Source organism: Bicyclus anynana, chromosome 7 (genome assembly GCF_947172395.1).
Source record: "Bicyclus anynana chromosome 7, ilBicAnyn1.1, whole genome shotgun sequence".
NCBI classification, from domain to species: Eukaryota; Metazoa; Arthropoda; class Insecta; order Lepidoptera; family Nymphalidae; genus Bicyclus; species Bicyclus anynana.
The window spans coordinates 6,332,406-6,352,880 of NC_069089.1; the positions used below are offsets into that span (position 1 = coordinate 6,332,406).

Here is a 20,475-nt window from a genome sequence, read left to right on the forward strand (position 1 = left end):
TTGTTAACTAGTATTTTTGTCAAACGCTCCGTTTGTAAGGGATTCGTTATAGTGACGTCATGAAACATGAAATATAGACTGTCATGGCCGTCAGGCGTTTTGGCTCGTTTTGTCAAAAAACATATTTAAAAATTTTCATGTAATCACGTTTTGAAAAAATATTAAAAAAAAATAATGTAGTAGAACGATAATGAACGATATTTAAGATTATTAAAAAAATGTGTATCCCCTATTCTCGATCCGGAATTGGGAACTTGATAGTGTTTCGTGTTTCATCCGCGTACCTCGGAAAATCCCGCTAAGCTTTCGATCACGGTTATTAACATTAACATCTGATAGTCATCTTAAGAAAAAAAACAAATTATTACCTTAAATCAGGATTAGAGCAGCGTGGCGGGATTAAGCTCCAAATCCCCTCTGCGATAAGGAGTGAAATTCTATAGATATACATGACTCTTCACACTAATATTATAAAGGCGAAAGTTCGTAAATGTGTGCGTAAGTGTATATGTTTGTTCCTCCTTTACTCTACGGCGGAAATAGTTTTACTCTGCATTAACACATAGGCTACTTTCATCATGGAAAAATCCATGGTTCCTGCGGGATTTGTGAAAACTGAATTCCACGCGAACGAAGTAGACTAGCGATGTATGTATTTCCAAAATACAAACAAAAATAATCGTAAATCGATTCACCCTCCAGGTCATAAAAAAAATTTGCAAAAAGACAAAGTTTTAGAATTCATTGTTTTTTAAATTTCTCTAAATCTGACTGCAAACTGGGTTAAATTGTAGAGGAATTAATTTTAACATAATTTGGGAGGTTTATTGAAAAATTAATTATTTTTACATTCTTAAATTACTCGTAAATATAGGTAAAGTCTGAAAGGTCGAAATCCGATAAAAACTTTTTTTTTTAATTATTTACAAGTTAGCCCTTGACTATAATCTCATCTGATGGTAAGTGATGATGCAATCTAAGATGGAAGCGGTCTAACTTGTTAGGAGGAGGATGAAAATCCACACTCCTTTCGGCTTCTACACGGCATCGTACCGGAACGCTAAATCACTTGGCGGTACGTCTTTGCCGGTAGGGTGGTAAATAGCCAGGGCCACCAGCCAGACCTAGACCATTTAAGAAAATTTCAATCGCCACGGAGGGAGTCAAAAACTTGATTTTCGAAAACAAAGCGAAATCCATTACGTCCATAATTAACACTAATTAATACTTAATACTTACGGGAACTTAAAATAACTGGTGAGTTCGTTCTCAAGCCCTACAAATTGTTGAAAAAAATAAAGAAGCATTTCTAAACATATAATAAAACTTGGAAAAAAACCTGTATTTGCTCTAGCTTCTTATCTAACACATCAGGTGTTATCAATAAAAACAATATCATCATCACTAACAATCCATATTCGGCTCACTGTTGAGCACGAGTCTCCTCTCAGAATGAGAGAGACTAGGCTAATAGTACAACACGCTGGCTCAATGTGGATTTGCAGACTGCACACGTAGAGAATTAAGAAAATTCTCTAGTATGCAGATTTTCTCATGATGTTTTTCCTTCACCTTTTCAGACACGTGATATTTAATTTCTTGAAAATCGTAGTGGTTTAAAATACCTTATGGAAACACTAACAAACGCACTAGACGTTTCTACGATTTTCGAAATTTCCCCTCGATTTCTCCAGGATCAGATCCTGACATAATAATGGGACCACCCAGGAATCAAACCCTTCAAAACAAAAAAAAGAATTTTCAAAATCGGTCCATAAATTTCGAACCTACGCCAAGTGGTTATCTAATAAAAAACATCGATATCATTATATCAAAGTCGTATCTAACTAAGATATAGTCAGATACGCCACGTGTAATTGCTGTTGAGAAATTATTTTAGCGCGACCTTTGTTGTTATTGTTATTTCTACGAGGCATGAACTAATGTCACCCCACTTGCTCTTATTTAAAACGGACTATATAAACTCACGGTCAGAACCAGCTGATATCACTTGTCGAGTTGTACTCAACACAAATTAAACAAAATGTTCAGCAAAGTAAGTGTTACAATGTAATTTAATTTCAAATTATGATTACCTAAATAGCGATATTACGCCACATAAACTAGATTAGTCTTTTAGTAAATATGTTTGAGCTCTTTCTAATCAATTCAATTAGTCGTGACCTTCTGGATTGGTTTAAAAAGGAACCCGTCCATATCAATCACATCACCCCTCGGTATTGGCAATTCTATTGCACAAAATCAAAAGCTTTTTATACACTTTTATGGTACTATATAATAAAGTACACCTAAAATATGGCTACAATACATGTATGTCTATATTTTATTGTATTAATTGATGGACCAATGACGGCCAATCTGACGGTTAATAAAACCATCACCTATAAACAGAGCAACACTCCGAGGGGCGTACAAGGAAACCGTCCCTTAAAGGCGCCCTGTTTCCTTTAGCAATGCTTTTTTATGCTAGAAATAGTATTATAGTAGTTTCTCAGTCACAAAAGCTCTACCTTGAATTTATCTATTTTATAAGGGCATTATCAAACTATTTATTGTTTTTCAGATCATCGCTTTCGGAGCTATGTTGGCAGCGGCCAACGCTGGCCTGTACGGTCACGCTGTGTCTTCGCAAAGCATCGTCCGTCACGACGCTGGCTACGCTGCTCCGTTGGCATACGCTGCTCCTGTAGCATATGCTGCTCCTGTAGCATACGCTGCTCCCTTAGCCTACGCTGGACACGATGAATACGTAAGTTAATACTTAGTATCTAAGTAAGTTCCTCTCACATTGAAATTGGGATTAATTTCTTAAAGTTTTACATGGCTGCAACAGTGTAATAAAACCACCATTGTTTTTTTTTTAAAGGCGCACCCCAAATACGACTTCGCGTACTCAGTAGCCGACCCCCACACCGGCGACCACAAGTCGCAGCACGAGAGCCGCGACGGTGACGCCGTGCACGGCTACTACTCGCTGGTGCAGCCCGACGGCTCCGTGCGCAAGGTCGAGTACACCGCCGATGACCACAACGGGTAAGCTCTATTAATTTTGGTCTAATCAGTACACAATTAGACATCGCGATCATATTGTGAGCCTTTAATGAACTAGCACTTTACTTTTTTTTTTACAATATATTCTCTTTTTCAGTTTCAACGCAGCGGTCCACTACTCCGCCCCCGCCGTGCACCCCCAGCCCGCCTACAGCCATTACTAATAAGTCTTTTATAAATTTTAAAATGTTGAAATACCTCTTGTAAATATGTAATTTATTAAATTTTCTTTTATCTAAAAACATTGTTTTCCTTGTTTATTTGTATACCTGTTATATAGTGACAACCCTATGATAATGGCAGTGCCATCCCTACGTATCTTGCAGCGTCAGGCAAACCCTGTTACATTAGCCGTCCGGCATAGGAAATAAATATTACCCTCATCTGTTAATCATTACGGATAAAAAACTTATGATAGAAAATATTCACATTGACACATTGCAAACAGGTTGCCTAGTTAGCCAATTAAGGAGTTTGGATAATGGTGGTGGAAGGTGGAATGTTTCAAGGGCCTCATACTCAACCGCCCAATCGTTGTGGGTATCTAGCGAAGGGTGGTCTCGAAGCTAAGGGTCTGATAATTGGAGACATAATAATTAATAAGCTAGCGAAGCATGCTGTATGTCTGCATGTAAGGCTAGTTTTAAGTTAAGATAATAATAATTAAAATAAATTAAAAAAACAGATTTAAAAATGTCATAAATATAAAAAAAACTATGTTTTATACTTGGACTATGTTTTAGATTTGGTCTCACCGTGGTCTTTTATATAAGATTTGTCTTTTATAAGGAAGCCTGAATTCTTATAGCCAATGACATGGAGCTATTTAAAAATTAAAATAAATCATTGTAGCACGGTTTACCCGTGTGGTAATGAGCTATATCAAACGACCTGTAGGAATGAACAGCTATGTTATATGATTTGAGGTTTTATATTGAGAAATGGGAGAAAAAAAATTAAGGAATGCCCGAGTTTTCTTTACCCGCCATGTATAGTTTTCATAACTCACATTAATTGCGTACAAAAGTATCAGTATAGGTTTTATAATAATATTGTAATCAATTGCCAGACCAGACCTGACCCAAGGTTTTGTTTGTTGTTCACCAAGGAGTCCACTATCACATCTAGAAAAGAAATTGAAGCTGAGTGATTGATATTTTTTCTTAATTTCTTAGAATATGAAGCTCTGGAATATTTTAACGTTGTCAAAACTCGTACTTACAGACAAATGTTTCTGACTGCGGATATTACAAATTTTCCCACCTATTTGTACTTGATACATAAAAGTTATAAGGTTTACATTGCGTTCTTGGTTTGTTAACAGCTATGACATATGATATCACGCATGAATGGCGTTTCCTCAAATAAGACTCGATATAATTAAATAATTACCCACTTAATATTATTTCTAAATGGTGTGTTACAGCTATTGTAGAAATGTTTGTTTAACCGCCTGAAAAAAAGTACTAATATACCATGCCTCAATGCCGCTATAGCTGGACCATACCCTTACTCACTACACTTTTAGCATTTTGAAGTGGACTCTAACTAAACTGGAATCTGAAGACAGTACTTTTAGAGCATTTACGTAATTGCGTTTCCCGGATTTTACGAGATTACCGCCTGTGGTTAAAGCTTTAAACCTGCTGCTTCCCGAAGTATACCGCAGTAGCCTAATCTTCTGTTTTTGAATTGAAGGAGGTCTGGCCCTTATAAGTTACCCGCTCTAATGAGCGCTTTATATTTCAGTGTCAAAATCAAAGACAAAATGTTTCAATTAGGCTTAGTTTATAAAGACTTTCGAACTTTTGTGTGAATATAACTGTAAAACTTTGCTTACGTTGATCACACTAGCCCCAGACCAGAACCATACCTACAAGCGTAACTCATAATATGCTACAAGATTTGTCCTTTTACTGTAGCTACAATTAATAAATATCATCATTCATCATTATTTTTTTTAATTTACATTAGCAGCGGATTGACATAGGTCTCTTGCAACACGTGAACTTTCAACACGGCTTCGAGCCGCCAGCAGTACCAGCATCCAGCGGCACCTTGGAACCCACTTGATTACCTTGCTGGACCTAGTAGGGGGAAGGCCAACATTTTACTTTCAATGCGGGGTCACTATTCCAGCACCTTGGGACCCTAACGTCCATCAGCTCTTTGAACTATATGGCTAAAAATGCTCAAAGACACTTCTGCATCGTGACTCACTGAAGATTTGGTTCTCCTCATTTCTTATTCGATCACATAAAGAAACTAAGCATAAGCATAACTAAGCATTGTTCGCTCCATGGCCCACATGAGGTCCATACTTTGTCTTTAGTCTGAGATCCGTAGGTAACTGGCAACAATAAATAAATAATTAATTGATGACAAAAATACTTAATATTTTGAAACTGAAATATAGGTAGGTAACTATTGAAAATAATACATAAAATATATTAATCAAAAAAAATACGCAGACACCCTATGATTCAAAACAAAAATATAAAAATGCCTAGGAGGAGTTGCAATCACACATTGAGGCTCCTAATGAAACTGAAAGTTGAGTATCACTTTCATGAAATTATAAACTTTAATGGGCACTTGACAACTTTAATGTCTCAATCAACTAACTAAACAAATTGTCGTATTTTGACTAAACGTGTTGTGTTAAATCCTTACTAAAAATGTATTCTGTCAGTCCGACACTGATAATGCAATGAATTTTATATCAAAGGGATACGAAGTTACGAACCCAAGTAATTTAACTGATTAGGCAAATATAGGTTTCTTTAAAAATTGGCCTCATGAGTTCTCCTTAATTGTCCTATTTTTTGGCAAATTTTTAGCACCGTACCATTTGTATAATTTAGGCCCGATTTTATATAGAGACTGGGTTTCTTCTTTTAATTTTTATGGGTTTAGAAATGAGACAAAAAGATGCGCAGAATAGGTTGCGCACAAAAAACTTAACGCTGTCATTCGTTCATCGAATTTTACTGCCTATATTTAATTCCATACCGGGGGCTATATATGAAAAATCGATTCTTAAGGTAAACTCCAAAAATTCACACTGAATGTTTCACGGACGAAGTTGCGGGCGTCCACTAGCTATAACACAATATTAGATTAGATATTGTTATAACATAGACAGCTTCGATAAAGGTAATGGACATTGGGTAATAACTGTAACATGGCCTTTGTCTTTATAGCCAAATTTGCAAGGCACGCATGCAGCAATGTCACCCCACTTTTTCTTAGTTGACAAAAACGTTGTATATAAAGCCCCGGTCAGCACTTGTTGATATCAATCACTAACTGACATTGATATTAATATATCGAACAAAGAAAAAACAAAACAAAATGTTCGCCAAAGTAAGTCAGATATCTAACAAATCGGTACATTATATCGGTACATTTGATCAATTACTTTAAATAATAAAATTTTGTAGCTAACCATCAAATTCCATTTACCTCTATTCTATTGGAATTTTTCCTAAAAAAAATATAATTTGTGGACTTTTTACTATAATGTGAAAAGTCCTCAAATGGGGATACTGGTATTAAAAGTACCTAGCGTATTTGTTTCACCATACTTTAGTAATATATTTATGTGCTGTATAAAATCAGATGGCTCAGGATCGTGATGTTTGGAATTTCCCTACCATAGGCCATCCAGATTCGTTCTATGGTTCTATGGTATTAAGAAATAAATTTCACTCATTTTTCCATCCCATCCAGCTAAACTTCTGCATTAGTATTGTAAGTTATAGTAACTATATCAGTAAGTATATGTTACTTTACAGGTAATTGCCTTCGGAACGCTCTTGGCAGCTGCCAACGCTGGTCTGTATGGCCACGGCCACGCTGTCTCCTCTCAAAGCATCGTTCGTCACGACGAGGGCCACTACGCTGCCCCAGTGGCGTATGCTGCCCCATTGGCATATGCTGCCCCATTGACCTACGCTGCCCCCGCATACGGAGGTCACTATGACGGCCACGACGTATACGTAAGTAAATTAATTAACAATAAATTAGTTTTATTTACTACTAGCGTACGCCCGCTACTTCGCCCACGTGGAATTCAGTTTTTCACAAACCCCGCGGGAACCATGGCCTTTGCCATGAAAAATAAGCTATGTGTTAATCCAGAGTAAATCTATTACCATTCCAAATTTTTTTAGCCGCTTTAGTAGCCGCAGCGTAAAAGAATAACAAACATACACACTTACACACAAACTTTCGCCTTTATAATATTAGTGTGATTTATTACATTTGGTTAAGTAAGACATTTTTGTGTTAAAAAAGAATTAAATAAAGTTGGCTACTTTCCCCGAAAATCTGTTATTAAAGCCGTTTGACAGATGTAAGTTGAATACATACAGCCTAGCAGATACGATACATTCCTATTTTTCAGCCAGTCAGTAGTCAATCCAAATATAATTATGATGCTTTCGTATAATGATGTCTAGTATTACTGCAAGTAAGTATTCACACATCACTGAAACATTGTTTTTTTTTTCAGGCCCACCCTAAATACGACTTCGCGTACTCAGTAGCCGACCCCCACACCGGCGACCACAAGTCACAGCACGAGAGCCGCGACGGTGACGCCGTGCACGGCTACTACTCGCTGGTGCAGCCCGACGGCTCCGTGCGCAAGGTCGAGTACACCGCTGATGACCACAACGGGTAAGCTCACTCAGTACCCGACTCCCACAACGACAACAAAGTCTAGCCTTTTTTTGTTAGCAAACACACCCCTCCCAAATTCAAAACCGATAAATTATCATTGTTTCCGAAAAGTTATGTGGTACAAGCTAATCCAGATTACCCACTAAGGCTCAATTAACTTGGTTACATTAAGTGGTAGACGACACAAAATCGCTACTTGCTGAGACCTCTATGAAATGCGATTCGAACGAGCTTTATTCGTTTGATTTTATTACAAACTTCCTTAAAACTTTAATCCCTAACCCTAACCACTCCAAAGTTTTTAGATATGACAAGGAAGATTAGTAATTTAAGACATCTAGGGATCTGTTATTAACATTAAGCCACTAAACTACTATACTCTTGGTAACTAAGTATATTGTCTGGGTCTATCTATACTAATATTATAAAGCTGAAGAGTTTATTTGCTTGAACTCGCTAATCTCAGGAACTTCTGGACCGTTTTGAAAAATTCTTTCAGTGTTAGATAGCCCTTTTATCGAGGAAGGCTATAGGCTATACCCATATTCCTACGGGAACGGGAACCACGCGGGTGAAACCGCGTGGCGTCAGCTAGTAGTTAATAATTGAAGAACTATGATATTTTTTAGCCTTGTGTTTTTTGTTTCATTTCAGTTTCAACGCGGTCGTACACAACTCTGCCCCGTCCGTCCACCCCCAGGCTGCTTACAACCATTACTAATTAGTTAAGACTCTAATTTATTTGTGATAATAATGTTAAAATGCCAACATCTGTAAATATATTTAAGTAAATAAACCTTCATACCTTATATCGAATTTTCAATTTGTTTGTTTAACCACAACAAAAATGAATAAGTATAAACCTGCGCTTGCGCTACAACTACAGTCCAGGTCCTATTACAGAGTGACAATCACTCTATAATATGCAAGTGTACCAATTTTAATTAAGATAATGTGTACCAGCAGCGATAGCCCAGAGCAGTGATAGCCCAGTGGAAATGACCTCTGCCTCCGATTCCGGAGGGTGTGGGTTCGAATCCTGTCCGGGGCATGCACCTCCAACTTTTCAGTTGTGTGCATTTTAAGAAATTAAATATCACGTGTCTCAATCGGTGAAGGAAAACATCGTGAGGAAACCTGCATACCAGAGAATTATCTTCATTCTCTGCGTGTGTGAAGTCTGCCAATCCGCATTGGGCCAGCGTGGTGGACTATTGGCCTAACCCCTCTCATTCTGAGAGGAGACTCGAGCTCAGCAGTGAGCCGAATATGGGTTGATGACGACGACGAACGTGTACCAATCATATTTGAGTTACCAAGCTTTCACCCATGATAATAAACAGTGCAAGTTAACTAACATCTTTTAACAAGCTTTTATTTAAAGCTTTAAAAAGAAAAATAAATAAATAAAAATATCTTTATTTGCAAAAATTATTAAAGAACCAAATCATCCTGTGGTCTACACAGGCAAATAAATAAATAAAAGTATGAAAAGTTTCATATCCATACCATGAGACATTCCTGGTCGCAACATGGATTTTTCGCAGAGATAATTTTTGGTATTACTCGTAAAATAAAAGATTTTGTGGCCGTACCACTAACTGATGAAGAATTAGTCTTCCGAGGAAACAAGACCGACTGCGGCAACAAGTTAAGAACTGCCAATTGAAAAATGACAATGAGAAACATGTTCAATTTTAAAGTCCTAAATTTAAAGGAAGTGAATCATATTGGTATAGTTTTTAGAATTTGACCCACAAATACACTTACTAAAACTACAGAGCAAGTTAAATGAAAATGCTTGCTAGCATTTAGAGTTAGCAAGCTTTAAGCTTTTATTAAAAGCAGTTATTCTTGCCTCCAGGTCGCCCAAGTGGCATTGTTGTTTTTTTTTTGAGTAAGAAGTCCGATTTCTTAGATTGATGGGCAAAGCATCTTCTCGTTTCATCAAGTTACACTAAATAAAACTATATAACTCTAGTTACTTCTATAAGTAATAGAGATCCTATATCAGTAGGTACATTGTATAATTAGTGGCAATAAATTTTACGCTTTTAATCAGAATCAACATTAATAGATCAAGTCGTGACAATTTTCACGCGATTTCGTCACGAATAGTTAAAGAATTAGGGCCAAGTGCGTAAAACCTTATGGGCGTATAAATATTCAATTAGTTACCCTAGCAAATTATGTTACAATTAATCTAATTTTATCATACATCGTACAAAATTATTAGTATTAGATAAGGTCTATTTATAAATAGCAAAAGCACCATTATGATAATTAATAAAATACTACAAGTTGTTGTAGGTCATCTCGACGAAACTACATTCTCGACAGCGATGAAGAATGGTCTCACGTTGCCGTTTTTTGTGAGACCATTATGGAGGCATCGGAGCATCAGAGAGAGCGGGCGCCTGACGCTGACCTACTCCTCAGAAGAAGGACGGGTGGTAGAAGGCGCCGATATACGCATCTCCTTCCACCCTTGTAGACACCACTGTGTGCAACAACGAGCGCGTCGGGATGCGAAATTGCCTGCTTTCGGAATCCTTTTGCATACCAATAGGACGCAGGTGGCCCCGCTGGGTTCTGGTGTCAGCGAGTCTCATATTACCCAACCGTAGTCTCTACAGGGCCTGTTTCCATATGACACGTCGATTCTCTTTCTACAAACTCTAACGCTTCGAAAACTAAAAAAAATTATGGGCATGACAGATCTAATCGATAACTTGATCACGTGACCCTGTAGATAGCAAATGTCATATAACTTTTTTTTTAATTTTCGAATAGTTTGCGATTATAGAAAAAGAATCGACGTGCAATATGGCTACAGGCCCAGCTCTGGCTGTGCAGTCTCCGGCAAGATGCGTTAACGCATTTGCCAGCGACAAAAAAAGATGCTGTGGTTCTCTTTGATTGACAGCTTGAAAACATAGTGTTTGTAAGTCCGTACAGAAGAAAGACTATGTCCTGCAGTAGACATTGGCTAATGTTGATGTAGATAATGACTTAATATTGATTTTACCTACCATAAGTTTTATCTCTAAATCGCTTCATATGCGATATAAATCTTAATAATATGAACGAGTAAATGAGAAAGGACACTCATCAAAAAAACTCGGAAACCACTTGACATACAAAGATGAAATTTAGCAGGGAGGTAGTTTTGTTTAGTAGGTGTCCGCTAAAAACGGATTCTCCAATAGATTAAGGAGGTCTAAGGACGGACGAAGTCGAATGCAAGTACTCGTATATTTTGGTCACTCACATCATCAGCCTATTTTAACATGCCTAATTAAAGCAGACATAGGGAATATAGAGATTTGACTCAAGTTGGCATGCTTAGATTGATAATGTTAAATTCTTTAACACACCATTATCAGATGTTAATGATAAAGACCGGGACCGACGGCTCAACGTGCTCTCCGAGGCACGGGGTGTATAGCACTATCAACTTCCCAACTCCGGGCTGAGAAAGTTTCTCATATAGCCCAGGATTCGAACCCAGGACCTTATGAACCCAAAAAACATAGCTTAACCACTGGACCAACGAGTTCTGGTCACTCACATGTTTTAATTTCATTTTATAAATCTAGGTAAATAGCTTGAATGTACTTGACCAACGGGTAATTAGCAAAGGTAATTGTTAACAAGAGTAAACTCAAAGTTTATGTTCCATAACGAAAATACTGATTTACATCAATGAGATCGCCGTAAATGTTAAACAATGCAAGTAAGGTCATTGCAGAACATCAATTTCTTAATTCCATAATTTAAGTTCATAAATTAATATTTACTAGTTGTGCCCCGTGGTTTTACACGTTTAATTCGGAATATTGGGATAAAAACAGCCCACGTACCTATTACCTACATAAAATAAAACAAAGGAGCTCCCCGCGTTTGTACGCTTAAATACACAACTGATTTGTATGCAGTTTTCATCAATTGATCCTAGAATAAGGTTTAGACGAGTAGTATACCTTATAAAAAATTTCATGGTTGACTTAAAAAATACAGCCTGAAGTCTATCTATTTTCACGGTCAAACCACTGAATCGATTTTGATAAACTTTACTATATAGTCAAACTGGACCTTGGAGAGAGACCTGCGAGAGAAATCCATGGATAACTGCAGATGTGGCTTAGCTTTTGAATTTAAACCTAACTCGAATTAAATGTAAATCTAAACTATATCTTATTAAGCAGTTGTTACGAGTATTAGCGATACGTAGGTATGTAAAAGATAAGTACGTAGTAGGTAAGGAAATAACAACACATAATCGTGAACTTTTCCTAGATACTTTATAAAGTTCTCATAATTTTAATTGAATTTATTAGACAGACATTTAGATATACTAAAAATTCCTATCTATTATAGAGTAACAAAGCAAAAATGTCCTGCACAATCAGTACAAATGTACTTCCCATAGCAATAAAATTTTATCACTGCAACATAACATTTTTGTCATTCGTCTCGTTTGTTACATATTTGTATTATGTCAAGAACAATTGAAACTTAAATGTAACATTTTACTTTTACTTCGTATATTTTTCATAAATTCTAGTTGGACATAACGTTTTTTTTTATCCTTTACAAGTTAGCCTTAGACTACAATATCACCTGATGGTAAGTGATGGTGCAACCTAAGACGGAAGCGGATTAACTTGTTGTTGTGACGGAAGGAAGAGGATGAAAATCCACACCCCTTTTGGTTTCTACACGACATCGTACCAGAAAACTAAATCGCTTGGCGGTATGTCTTTGCCGGTAGGGTGGTAACAAGCCACAGCCGACCCTGCCACCAGCCAAGCCAAATTACAATAAAAATAAGTTCCTCATTCTCATATTAACGTTAAATCTCTAATAAAATTTTAAATAGCTTGTGAGTTTGTGAGGTTATAGGGGGTAATCTCTGGATCTACTAAACCGATTTTGAAAATTCTTTTACCAATAGAAAGCTACAAATAAATTCTATATTATCCCTGTATTTCTTCGGAAACGGGAACTACACTGGTACAACCGCGGGGCATCTGCTAGTCACGATTATTAAATAATTGATGCTTTGCGTTAACGTGCTCCTCATTGACCCGGCTATGTGGAGCAGATTCACAGTTCACAGAGATTCATTGTTTGGTAACTATTCTTTTTTTCGATGTTTGTAACACGAGAATGCTTAGACAAAGCGCAGTGACCTTGCGACCGCGTGGATTTACTCATTAAGATGTTTCGACGCCCCACCGGGCCTGCCATGAAGATTCTTATAAAACCCACGATTACTCATCAAAGGCATGTCAGTCTTGGAATACTATCCAAATACCAAAATGTTCTCTAAAGTAAGTAGATTACAAAAAAAAATATTTTGGTAAAGGATTAATACAATATTAATAACATATTTTTTTATTTTCAGATCGTCGTCTTAGCTGCGGCTTTAGCAGTCGCTCAGGGTGGAAACCTGGGACATGGAGCACTTCTTGGTGCTGGAGCTCTTGGTGGACCCTTAGGACATGGTGCTCCCTTGGGTGCAGCTGGTGCAGCCTTAGGACATGGTGCCTTAGGACACGGTGCCTTGGGACTGAATGCTGGACTTGCTGGAGCCAACCCTTGGGCATCTCCCCTCGGCTACAACGCAGCTCTCGGTGCAGCTGGTCCGCTAGCCCACGGAGGTGCCCTCGGCTACGGCGGTCCTCTAGCTCACGGTGGTGCTCTAGCTCACGGTGGAGCTCTAGCTCACGGTGGTGCTCTAGCTCACGGTGGTGCTCTAGCTCACGGTGGTGCTCTAGCTCACGGTGCTCCAGCTCGTGGTCCTCTAGTCCATGCCACATCTACCAACAACGTGCACCTTGAGTCTTATGCTTCTCCCATCGGCGCCGTTGGAGGTTACGCCGGCAAATACGCAGGAGGCCTCGCCGGACCACTTGCAGGAGGATACGCAGGTCATCTTGCTGGAGGATACGCTGGCCCACTTGCTGGTGGATACGCTGGTCATCTTGCCGGAGGATACGGTGGCCCACTTGCTGGAGGATACGCTGGTCATCTTGCAGGAGGATACGCTAGTCCATTAGCTAGAGGATACGCCGGGCATCTTGCTGGAGGATATGGCGGTCATCTTGCTGGAGGCTACGCTGGTCCGCTAGCAGGTGGATACTCTGGTCCTCTTGCGGGAGGTTATGCTGGTCTTCATGGTGGATATGCTGGCGGTTATGCTGGTCAATACGGTGCTTCTAAAGATACTTTTGTAAGTTATATTTATTTATTTGTAAGTTATAATTATATTTTGCCTCGTTGAACTGCCTTGCTGGTCCAGTGATTAAACTAAATGGCTTCGGTTCATGAAGTCCTGAATTCATGAGTTTTCGAGTAAGCTAAGAAATAATGAACTTTTCTCTTCCAAAATATTGTCAGTAAGTTTTCTCAGCTCGGTGTTAGAAAGGTGATAGAAAAATTCCGGTGGAGCAACGTGGTGTGTATGACCTCCATATTATCTCCGCTCTTTAAATGCATGAGTGAGATGAGATGAGAGATGTACAGGAAGCCTGATTCTAATAATGATGATGATAATATACTTACAATTAATTAATTTTACTGTTTTGTATAGTATACATAAAATAACATAATTTAATCCTATTTCAGGCGTACCCCAAATACAAATACTCTTACTCCGTTGAGGACCCCAACACCGGCGACAACAAAGCTCAGCACGAAGTCCGCGACGGTGATGTCGTGAAGGGCGAATACTCCCTGGTGAACCCCGACGGCACCTACAGGAAGGTGTCCTACTCCGCCGACGACCAAAACGGGTAAAACCTTATAATTTTTCTTTGAACATACAAGTATAGTTAGTAGTATTTCTACTTTGTTAATAAGAACTGCAAAGATGTGGAATGTCCTTCAGACTTCTACGTTCCCTTCTACGTATGACGAGCACCTTCAAAGCAAAAGTTAATGAGCATCTTGTAGGCAGCGCATCTTAGAAGAGAGTCAATGGGCATCTACTAGGCAAGCGCAATCTGAGACTTCATCATCGCTTTTCATCATGCATGACTGTAGTCAAGCGCAAGTTTAAGCAGTATAAAAAAGTCTTTTACTCCGAATTTTAAATTTTGCCAAAAACCTGTTCAATCTTATTAAAATCCTAACATACTTAATATTAAATTCCAAAAAAGTCTGTCTGTCTGATACCATTTTACGGCCAAACTGGGGAGCCAAATTAAATTAATTTTGATACACAGATAAATTGATCCTTGGAGAAAAACTTAGGCTACTTTTTATCCCAGAAAAGTCCATGGTTTCTGCGAAAGAAGTTGCAGAAGTTGTTAGTTATATTACAATCGAGATGATACTACAAATAAGTCACATAGGACGAGAAAACTTTCAACAAGCAATTGCGTAAAAATGCGTAAAAACGCACAGTTGCCATGACTCGGAGGTATTTGACATTGCTTTCTCGGGAAGCGTCTCAAACACGTAACAGATGCGTAACATGACGTCGCTATAATATCACGTGGCAGTAAAACCGGTAATCTTGCGTTCCGGTATCATATAAATAATGACCTCAATCGACCTCTGTGCTCAACGCAGTGCATATCAGTGAACAGGTATCGTATCGAACCAGTTGTAGAACGAGTTTTGATATCTCGATGATTTATTAAATGTAAACATAAACAAATCTCGAGGTGTCTATTTATAGAAAATACACAAAGGCTGACAATTTTGTCAATGAACTTTGTTATTAGAGGAAATAGATACGACTAAAATGTAAAGTTACCGTCAAACTTTCTATAAAAACATTTCTCGTTTAATTTCTTGATCTTACCAATCGACAATGTATTAATTAATTTTGCTAGTATCTTATATTATAACATTTTTATACAATATTTTATGTAGCCTAATAAGTATCATGATGGTCAGTAGCTTAACCTCACAGAATAAGCATGCTAGTAGCATGCAGTCTACCAATCGCACAGGCGTATGTACAATACTTATGTTATATAGTAATTTTTCCAACAGCCTTAAAAAGTAAAACATATTTGTTGCTTTGCAACCGAATATATAAAACTTTCCTAATTCTAAACTTTTTTTCTGAACGTAATATAAACGTTGAGAAATACTTCTTCCAGTACTCCCTTAGTTTTAGGTTATTGTATGTAATCTTTTTCATGACTTCATTTAACTTGTCCTGTGTGAATATAGATCTAAAAGTTGACTGTCTGATATGTACATATAATTGCGAATCATCGATGACATTGTAGTAATATGGTACTGTAGACCTATTCACTATTTTGGTTCTTATGATAATAAGAACCTATTAAAATAAACATGAAATCTAATTGATTTATATCATCTACCTATTATATGATATCCACAACTAAGCACCGGATGAAATTTATTACATAGTATCTCAACTTCGTACATGTCAACTAGCATACGTCAAAAATAGTGATATAGTAGCCTGCTGGTCTACTGTGGTCATAGGAACTCTACTACTAAATAAACTGCTACATAATGAAAAGCTTTTATTTAATTTTAAAATATTAATTAATATTATTATGTTCCAGTTTCAACGCAGTTGTACAAAACTCCGGCCCCAACCACCACGTCTACTCTGCTCAATACCACCATTAAGCTGACCTAAGAAGTGTGTTCCCTATGCCCGCTGTGATCAAAATGATACTCAATTATTTTTATAATAAATTTTGAAATATTACCCATTGTTTTATGATCTTGGAAAATATAGAACACGAAAAAATAATTTGTGGGCAATAATGAGCTCGTAAAAATAAATTGCTGAAGCATCAATCGTATTCCCACAGTAAATATTCTGTAGGCGCTTACAAAAGCACAATTAGGTAGTAGATTATAGATATTTTAATTTGCTCTTCAATTGGCGCATTAAGGTCAGTTACTTATGCAACATTTGTGAATACTCATCAACAGCAAAAATAGTTTTTGCAACTATTTATAGAATCATTTAATATTCTGAGGTCTTTATGGAGCATTAAGAAATGAGGAGATCCGCAGATGAACCAAAGTCACCGACATAGCTCAACGAGTTGTGAAGCTGAAGTGGCAATGGGCGGGGCACATAGTTCGAAGAGCCGATGGACGTTGGGGTCCCAAAGAGCTGGAATGGCGACCCCGCACTAGTAAGCGCAGTGTTGTCCGACCCCTCACAAGGTGGACTGACAACATCAAGCAAGTCGCAGGGATTCGCTGGATGCAGGTGGCTCAGTATCGTGATGTTTGGAAGTCCCTACAAAAAAGGCCTATGTCCTGCAGTGGAGGTCGGCTGACATGATGATGATGATGATGAAAAAATTACAGAATTAGAAAAATCAAAGCTAATTCTAGTGTTCTATTCCCATATTTTGTTCCTATTAGCTTGAGAGCCATTTTGTCATACCCACTTATATCACAATTTTCATATATTGAGGTAAACGAGATTGCCCTAAATAATTAAAATAACCTAATTGACAAATAACTATTCTATTAAAACAATTGCTGAGTCATTTAAAATTGTTTAATTTAATTTCAAAACTATATGAAATAAAATAACATTTTAATACAATGTTTGTCGCTTTATAAAATTAGCGCTTTGAAAAATCTAAACTAAAATGATGCAAAATTAAACCAGTTTATTGTCCTCATAAAACAAACTAGTATCTTTATGAAACACAAGGCCACGTTGATCAACGCGTGAATTAAAGCGCTCGAAAGTTCTTTCTTAACATTAATAACATAACCAGCTACTTAGTGACAGCTCCTGATAACCTTTAGTTGTTCATGTCTCAAAACAATCATATTAAGAAACGTAACAAAAAAAATGTAACAAGTACGCATTCCATAACTATTCCACATTACGAAAGTCAATTTAATTGATAATCTTAAACAGCACTGACGAAAACATTCCAGGCTGTTATTTACATCGGAAAGTATGTTGCACATAAACTCGATTCTCGTTCAGCCCAATCATGTGGTATTGAAGTTGTGCCGCTATTGCAATGGAATAATTAGCATCCTGTCGATAGATATTAAAATATTAAGATTACTAAATCATATTTAATATTTTAAACACACAATGTAATTAAGTAGGACAATACGTTACATACAGATTAGACAAATTTGAAAGGGGCGTTGCTTTGCAGTATTTCATTATGTACAATCACACTAATATTATAAAGGCGAAGTTTGTGTGTGTGTAAGTATGTTTGTTTCTCCTTTATGCACGCCATTGACGATCAATTATTCTCACGTTTCTTCAACACCCACGACTATAACTGATCGTGTATTGGTCACTGCGTGCATGACGGCTCGACTTATGAAACGTCTTCGCTGCCGTTTGCGCTGCAGAAACGTGAGAATAATTGACCGTCAATGGCTGACTTTACTCTGCGGTTACTGAGGCGATTTGGCTCAAATTTGGAATAGAAATAGATATTACTCTAGATTAACATAAGCTACTTTTCATCCCTGAAAAATCCATAGTTCCTGAATAATTTGTGAAAGACTTAATTCCAGGCGGACGAAGTCGCGGCCGTCCGCTAGTTTATAATAAGTAAGATTTAATTTTGTTTGCAATTTTTTCGCGAAAATTTGATAATACGTAAATAGGTAGTCGTAAGGGTCATAGTGGTGGTGTTGTACATCTGCAAAAATTATACATTTTCTGGAAATGGAATCTAGCTAGTGGGATGCTTTGGGCATGGCTAGTTACCAACCTAAAGGCATACCGCCTAGAATGTTATGTATATTTTAAGGATTCCAATCGTCCAAATTATTATATTCGAAGCGAATTTAAGTTTTGTACACTTACACTTAACTAACCGTAGGTAGGAAGGAAAATACCTTTTCTAGAAATGTACAAATCGGGAGTTAGTTATAACAACCCCCCTTAAAAATAAATCAAAACCATTTATAAGTCAATCTCCAACACATTGAAACCAGGATATTAAGAGGGCAAATTACTTTACTTATAGTATTACTTTTACTTTATTTAGTCTATAAGTAAATACGTCCTTCAATTTGAAGTCGGCTAGTAAAGTAGTGCATACATAAATCTAACCGAGAAATTGCCTGAAATTTCTCTCCTTCACTATTTACGCCCATGCCCTATAGATAAATGACCAGTTCTACCGACTTTGTGTCATAATCCGTAGCTGGCTGCCGCATTTCTACCACTGACCCAGTGTAGCTGACACTTGACAGGATTAAGTACAGCTGCTTTACGTAAGTACCACTTTAAAGTGGGTCTTTAACGTTATGAACGGCCGTAGGACCAGTCCTAGAATTGTTACAATACTGTGTACATAGTGACGAAAATCTTTGCACCATGCGGGTGCCGGATCCAGCAAGTGGTAGAGAGAAGCTACGAGCAAATCGCTAGCTATGGGCCCCATAAGAAAATTTAAGGCTTAAGCTATGCTCGAAGTATCTCTGTGTGACCGAATCAGGAATGAGGTGATCTGAAAAGAGCCAAGCTTAAATATACAAGTCGGGAAGCACAAGAGTGGCAATGCATGTTGGGATCCCAAAGGTGCTGGATTATCGTCCAGAATTCATTCCCGTACCGTAAAAAGCAGTGTTGGTCGACCTCCAACTAGGTGAACCCATGACACCAAGTGGCTAACATTCGCCGTTGGACTGTGCTATTTGGAAGTAGAATTCCTAGTAGTAAGCTGGATATAAAAGCCCTACGTCCAGCTGTGGACGACTATCGATTTAAAATTATGATGAATCATAAGGTCATGACATTAGTAACCTGGTTGTAGGTTTAGCCCCTGACGACGAGCATCAACAACTCACCTTTAATGCTCGTATTGTTCTCCCTTCAAAGTGAGCTAGGATCCTACTACAGCAGCTTTGGATACCCGTTTTAGTAAATAACTTGCTGCAGTTCTCGTCAGAGGCTAATATCTACACATGTTCCCTGGATTAAAGAAAAGAATAACCTATGAATAATCCTAATGTTCATTATTTTAAGTTTTATGCAATAAAAAGTAGGTATAGGTATTGTTCTTGAGGAACATGAAAATATTTCACACGCAACGACACCGCGGGCAACTGCTATTAGTATAAAAAAAGAAAAATATTTTTCCTTCACTCGAATAGCTATATAGAATTTAACCAATTAGAAAATATCTAATTAGGTGCCACTTATTCAAATAACTAAAAAGTAATTACTTCCAGTCAACAAAAAATAGTGGCAAGTCATTTGTTCGCCGATAGTTTGTTTTTTGTAATAAAATTAAGTTTATACCCAAGCCACAGTTTACTATTTGTGTGTCCTTGAAATAAATGCACACCCACATAAATCAAAAAAGTAATGACTAATGTAGTAGTAGCCCATGGTCAAATTTGACGGTGATTGACCTCTGAACCACAGTCTTTTTCTTTCAACCAATTATATTTTACAAAAAGCCTTGTCAGTAGCAGTTAGTACAAGGTACCGTTTACACGAAAATTAAACGACTATGTATTACCTCAGTTAAGAAATAGAAAATTATTTTTGTTATTAAAATATTACTATATTGAAGCACTGTTTGCACATTGTTGTGTACTGACTATATTATATGCCAAGTTATTAAATCTCTATGCCAAATTAAATTATTTTCCACCCCGTACTCTACTCGCTGTATTATTTTTTATATATAATATATCAATTTAGAAATTGTTGCAAATAATAATACAGCGAGTAGAGTACGGTGGAAAATAATAATA

At 37.4% G+C, this 20,475-nt stretch overlaps 3 protein-coding genes across 3 annotated transcripts; all 3 read left to right on the forward strand.

Annotated features, from left to right (window-relative positions):
- The first annotated feature begins 1,968 nt into the window (after positions 1-1,968).
- On the forward strand, positions 1,969-3,316 carry LOC112058188 (cuticle protein 7-like). The gene is made up of 4 exons (XM_024098898.2): positions 1,969-2,056; positions 2,585-2,770; positions 2,888-3,054; positions 3,170-3,316. The coding sequence occupies exons 1-4, from the start codon at positions 2,045-2,047 to the stop codon at positions 3,234-3,236; spliced, it is 432 nt and encodes a 143-aa protein (XP_023954666.1). The 5' UTR covers positions 1,969-2,044; the 3' UTR covers positions 3,237-3,316.
- A 2,999-nt stretch (positions 3,317-6,315) lies between these two features.
- LOC112058185 (cuticle protein 7-like) lies at positions 6,316-8,563 on the forward strand. The gene is made up of 4 exons (XM_024098895.2): positions 6,316-6,438; positions 6,870-7,073; positions 7,589-7,755; positions 8,413-8,563. Exons 1-4 carry the CDS (start codon positions 6,427-6,429, stop codon positions 8,477-8,479), a joined length of 450 nt encoding a protein of 149 aa, XP_023954663.2. The 5' UTR covers positions 6,316-6,426; the 3' UTR covers positions 8,480-8,563.
- A 4,412-nt stretch (positions 8,564-12,975) lies between these two features.
- On the forward strand, positions 12,976-16,465 carry LOC112058213 (uncharacterized). The gene is made up of 4 exons (XM_024098921.2): positions 12,976-13,094; positions 13,169-13,996; positions 14,392-14,558; positions 16,317-16,465. Exons 1-4 carry the CDS (start codon positions 13,050-13,052, stop codon positions 16,381-16,383), a joined length of 1,107 nt encoding a protein of 368 aa, XP_023954689.2. The 5' UTR covers positions 12,976-13,049; the 3' UTR covers positions 16,384-16,465.
- Positions 16,466-20,475: the final 4,010 nt, after the last annotated feature.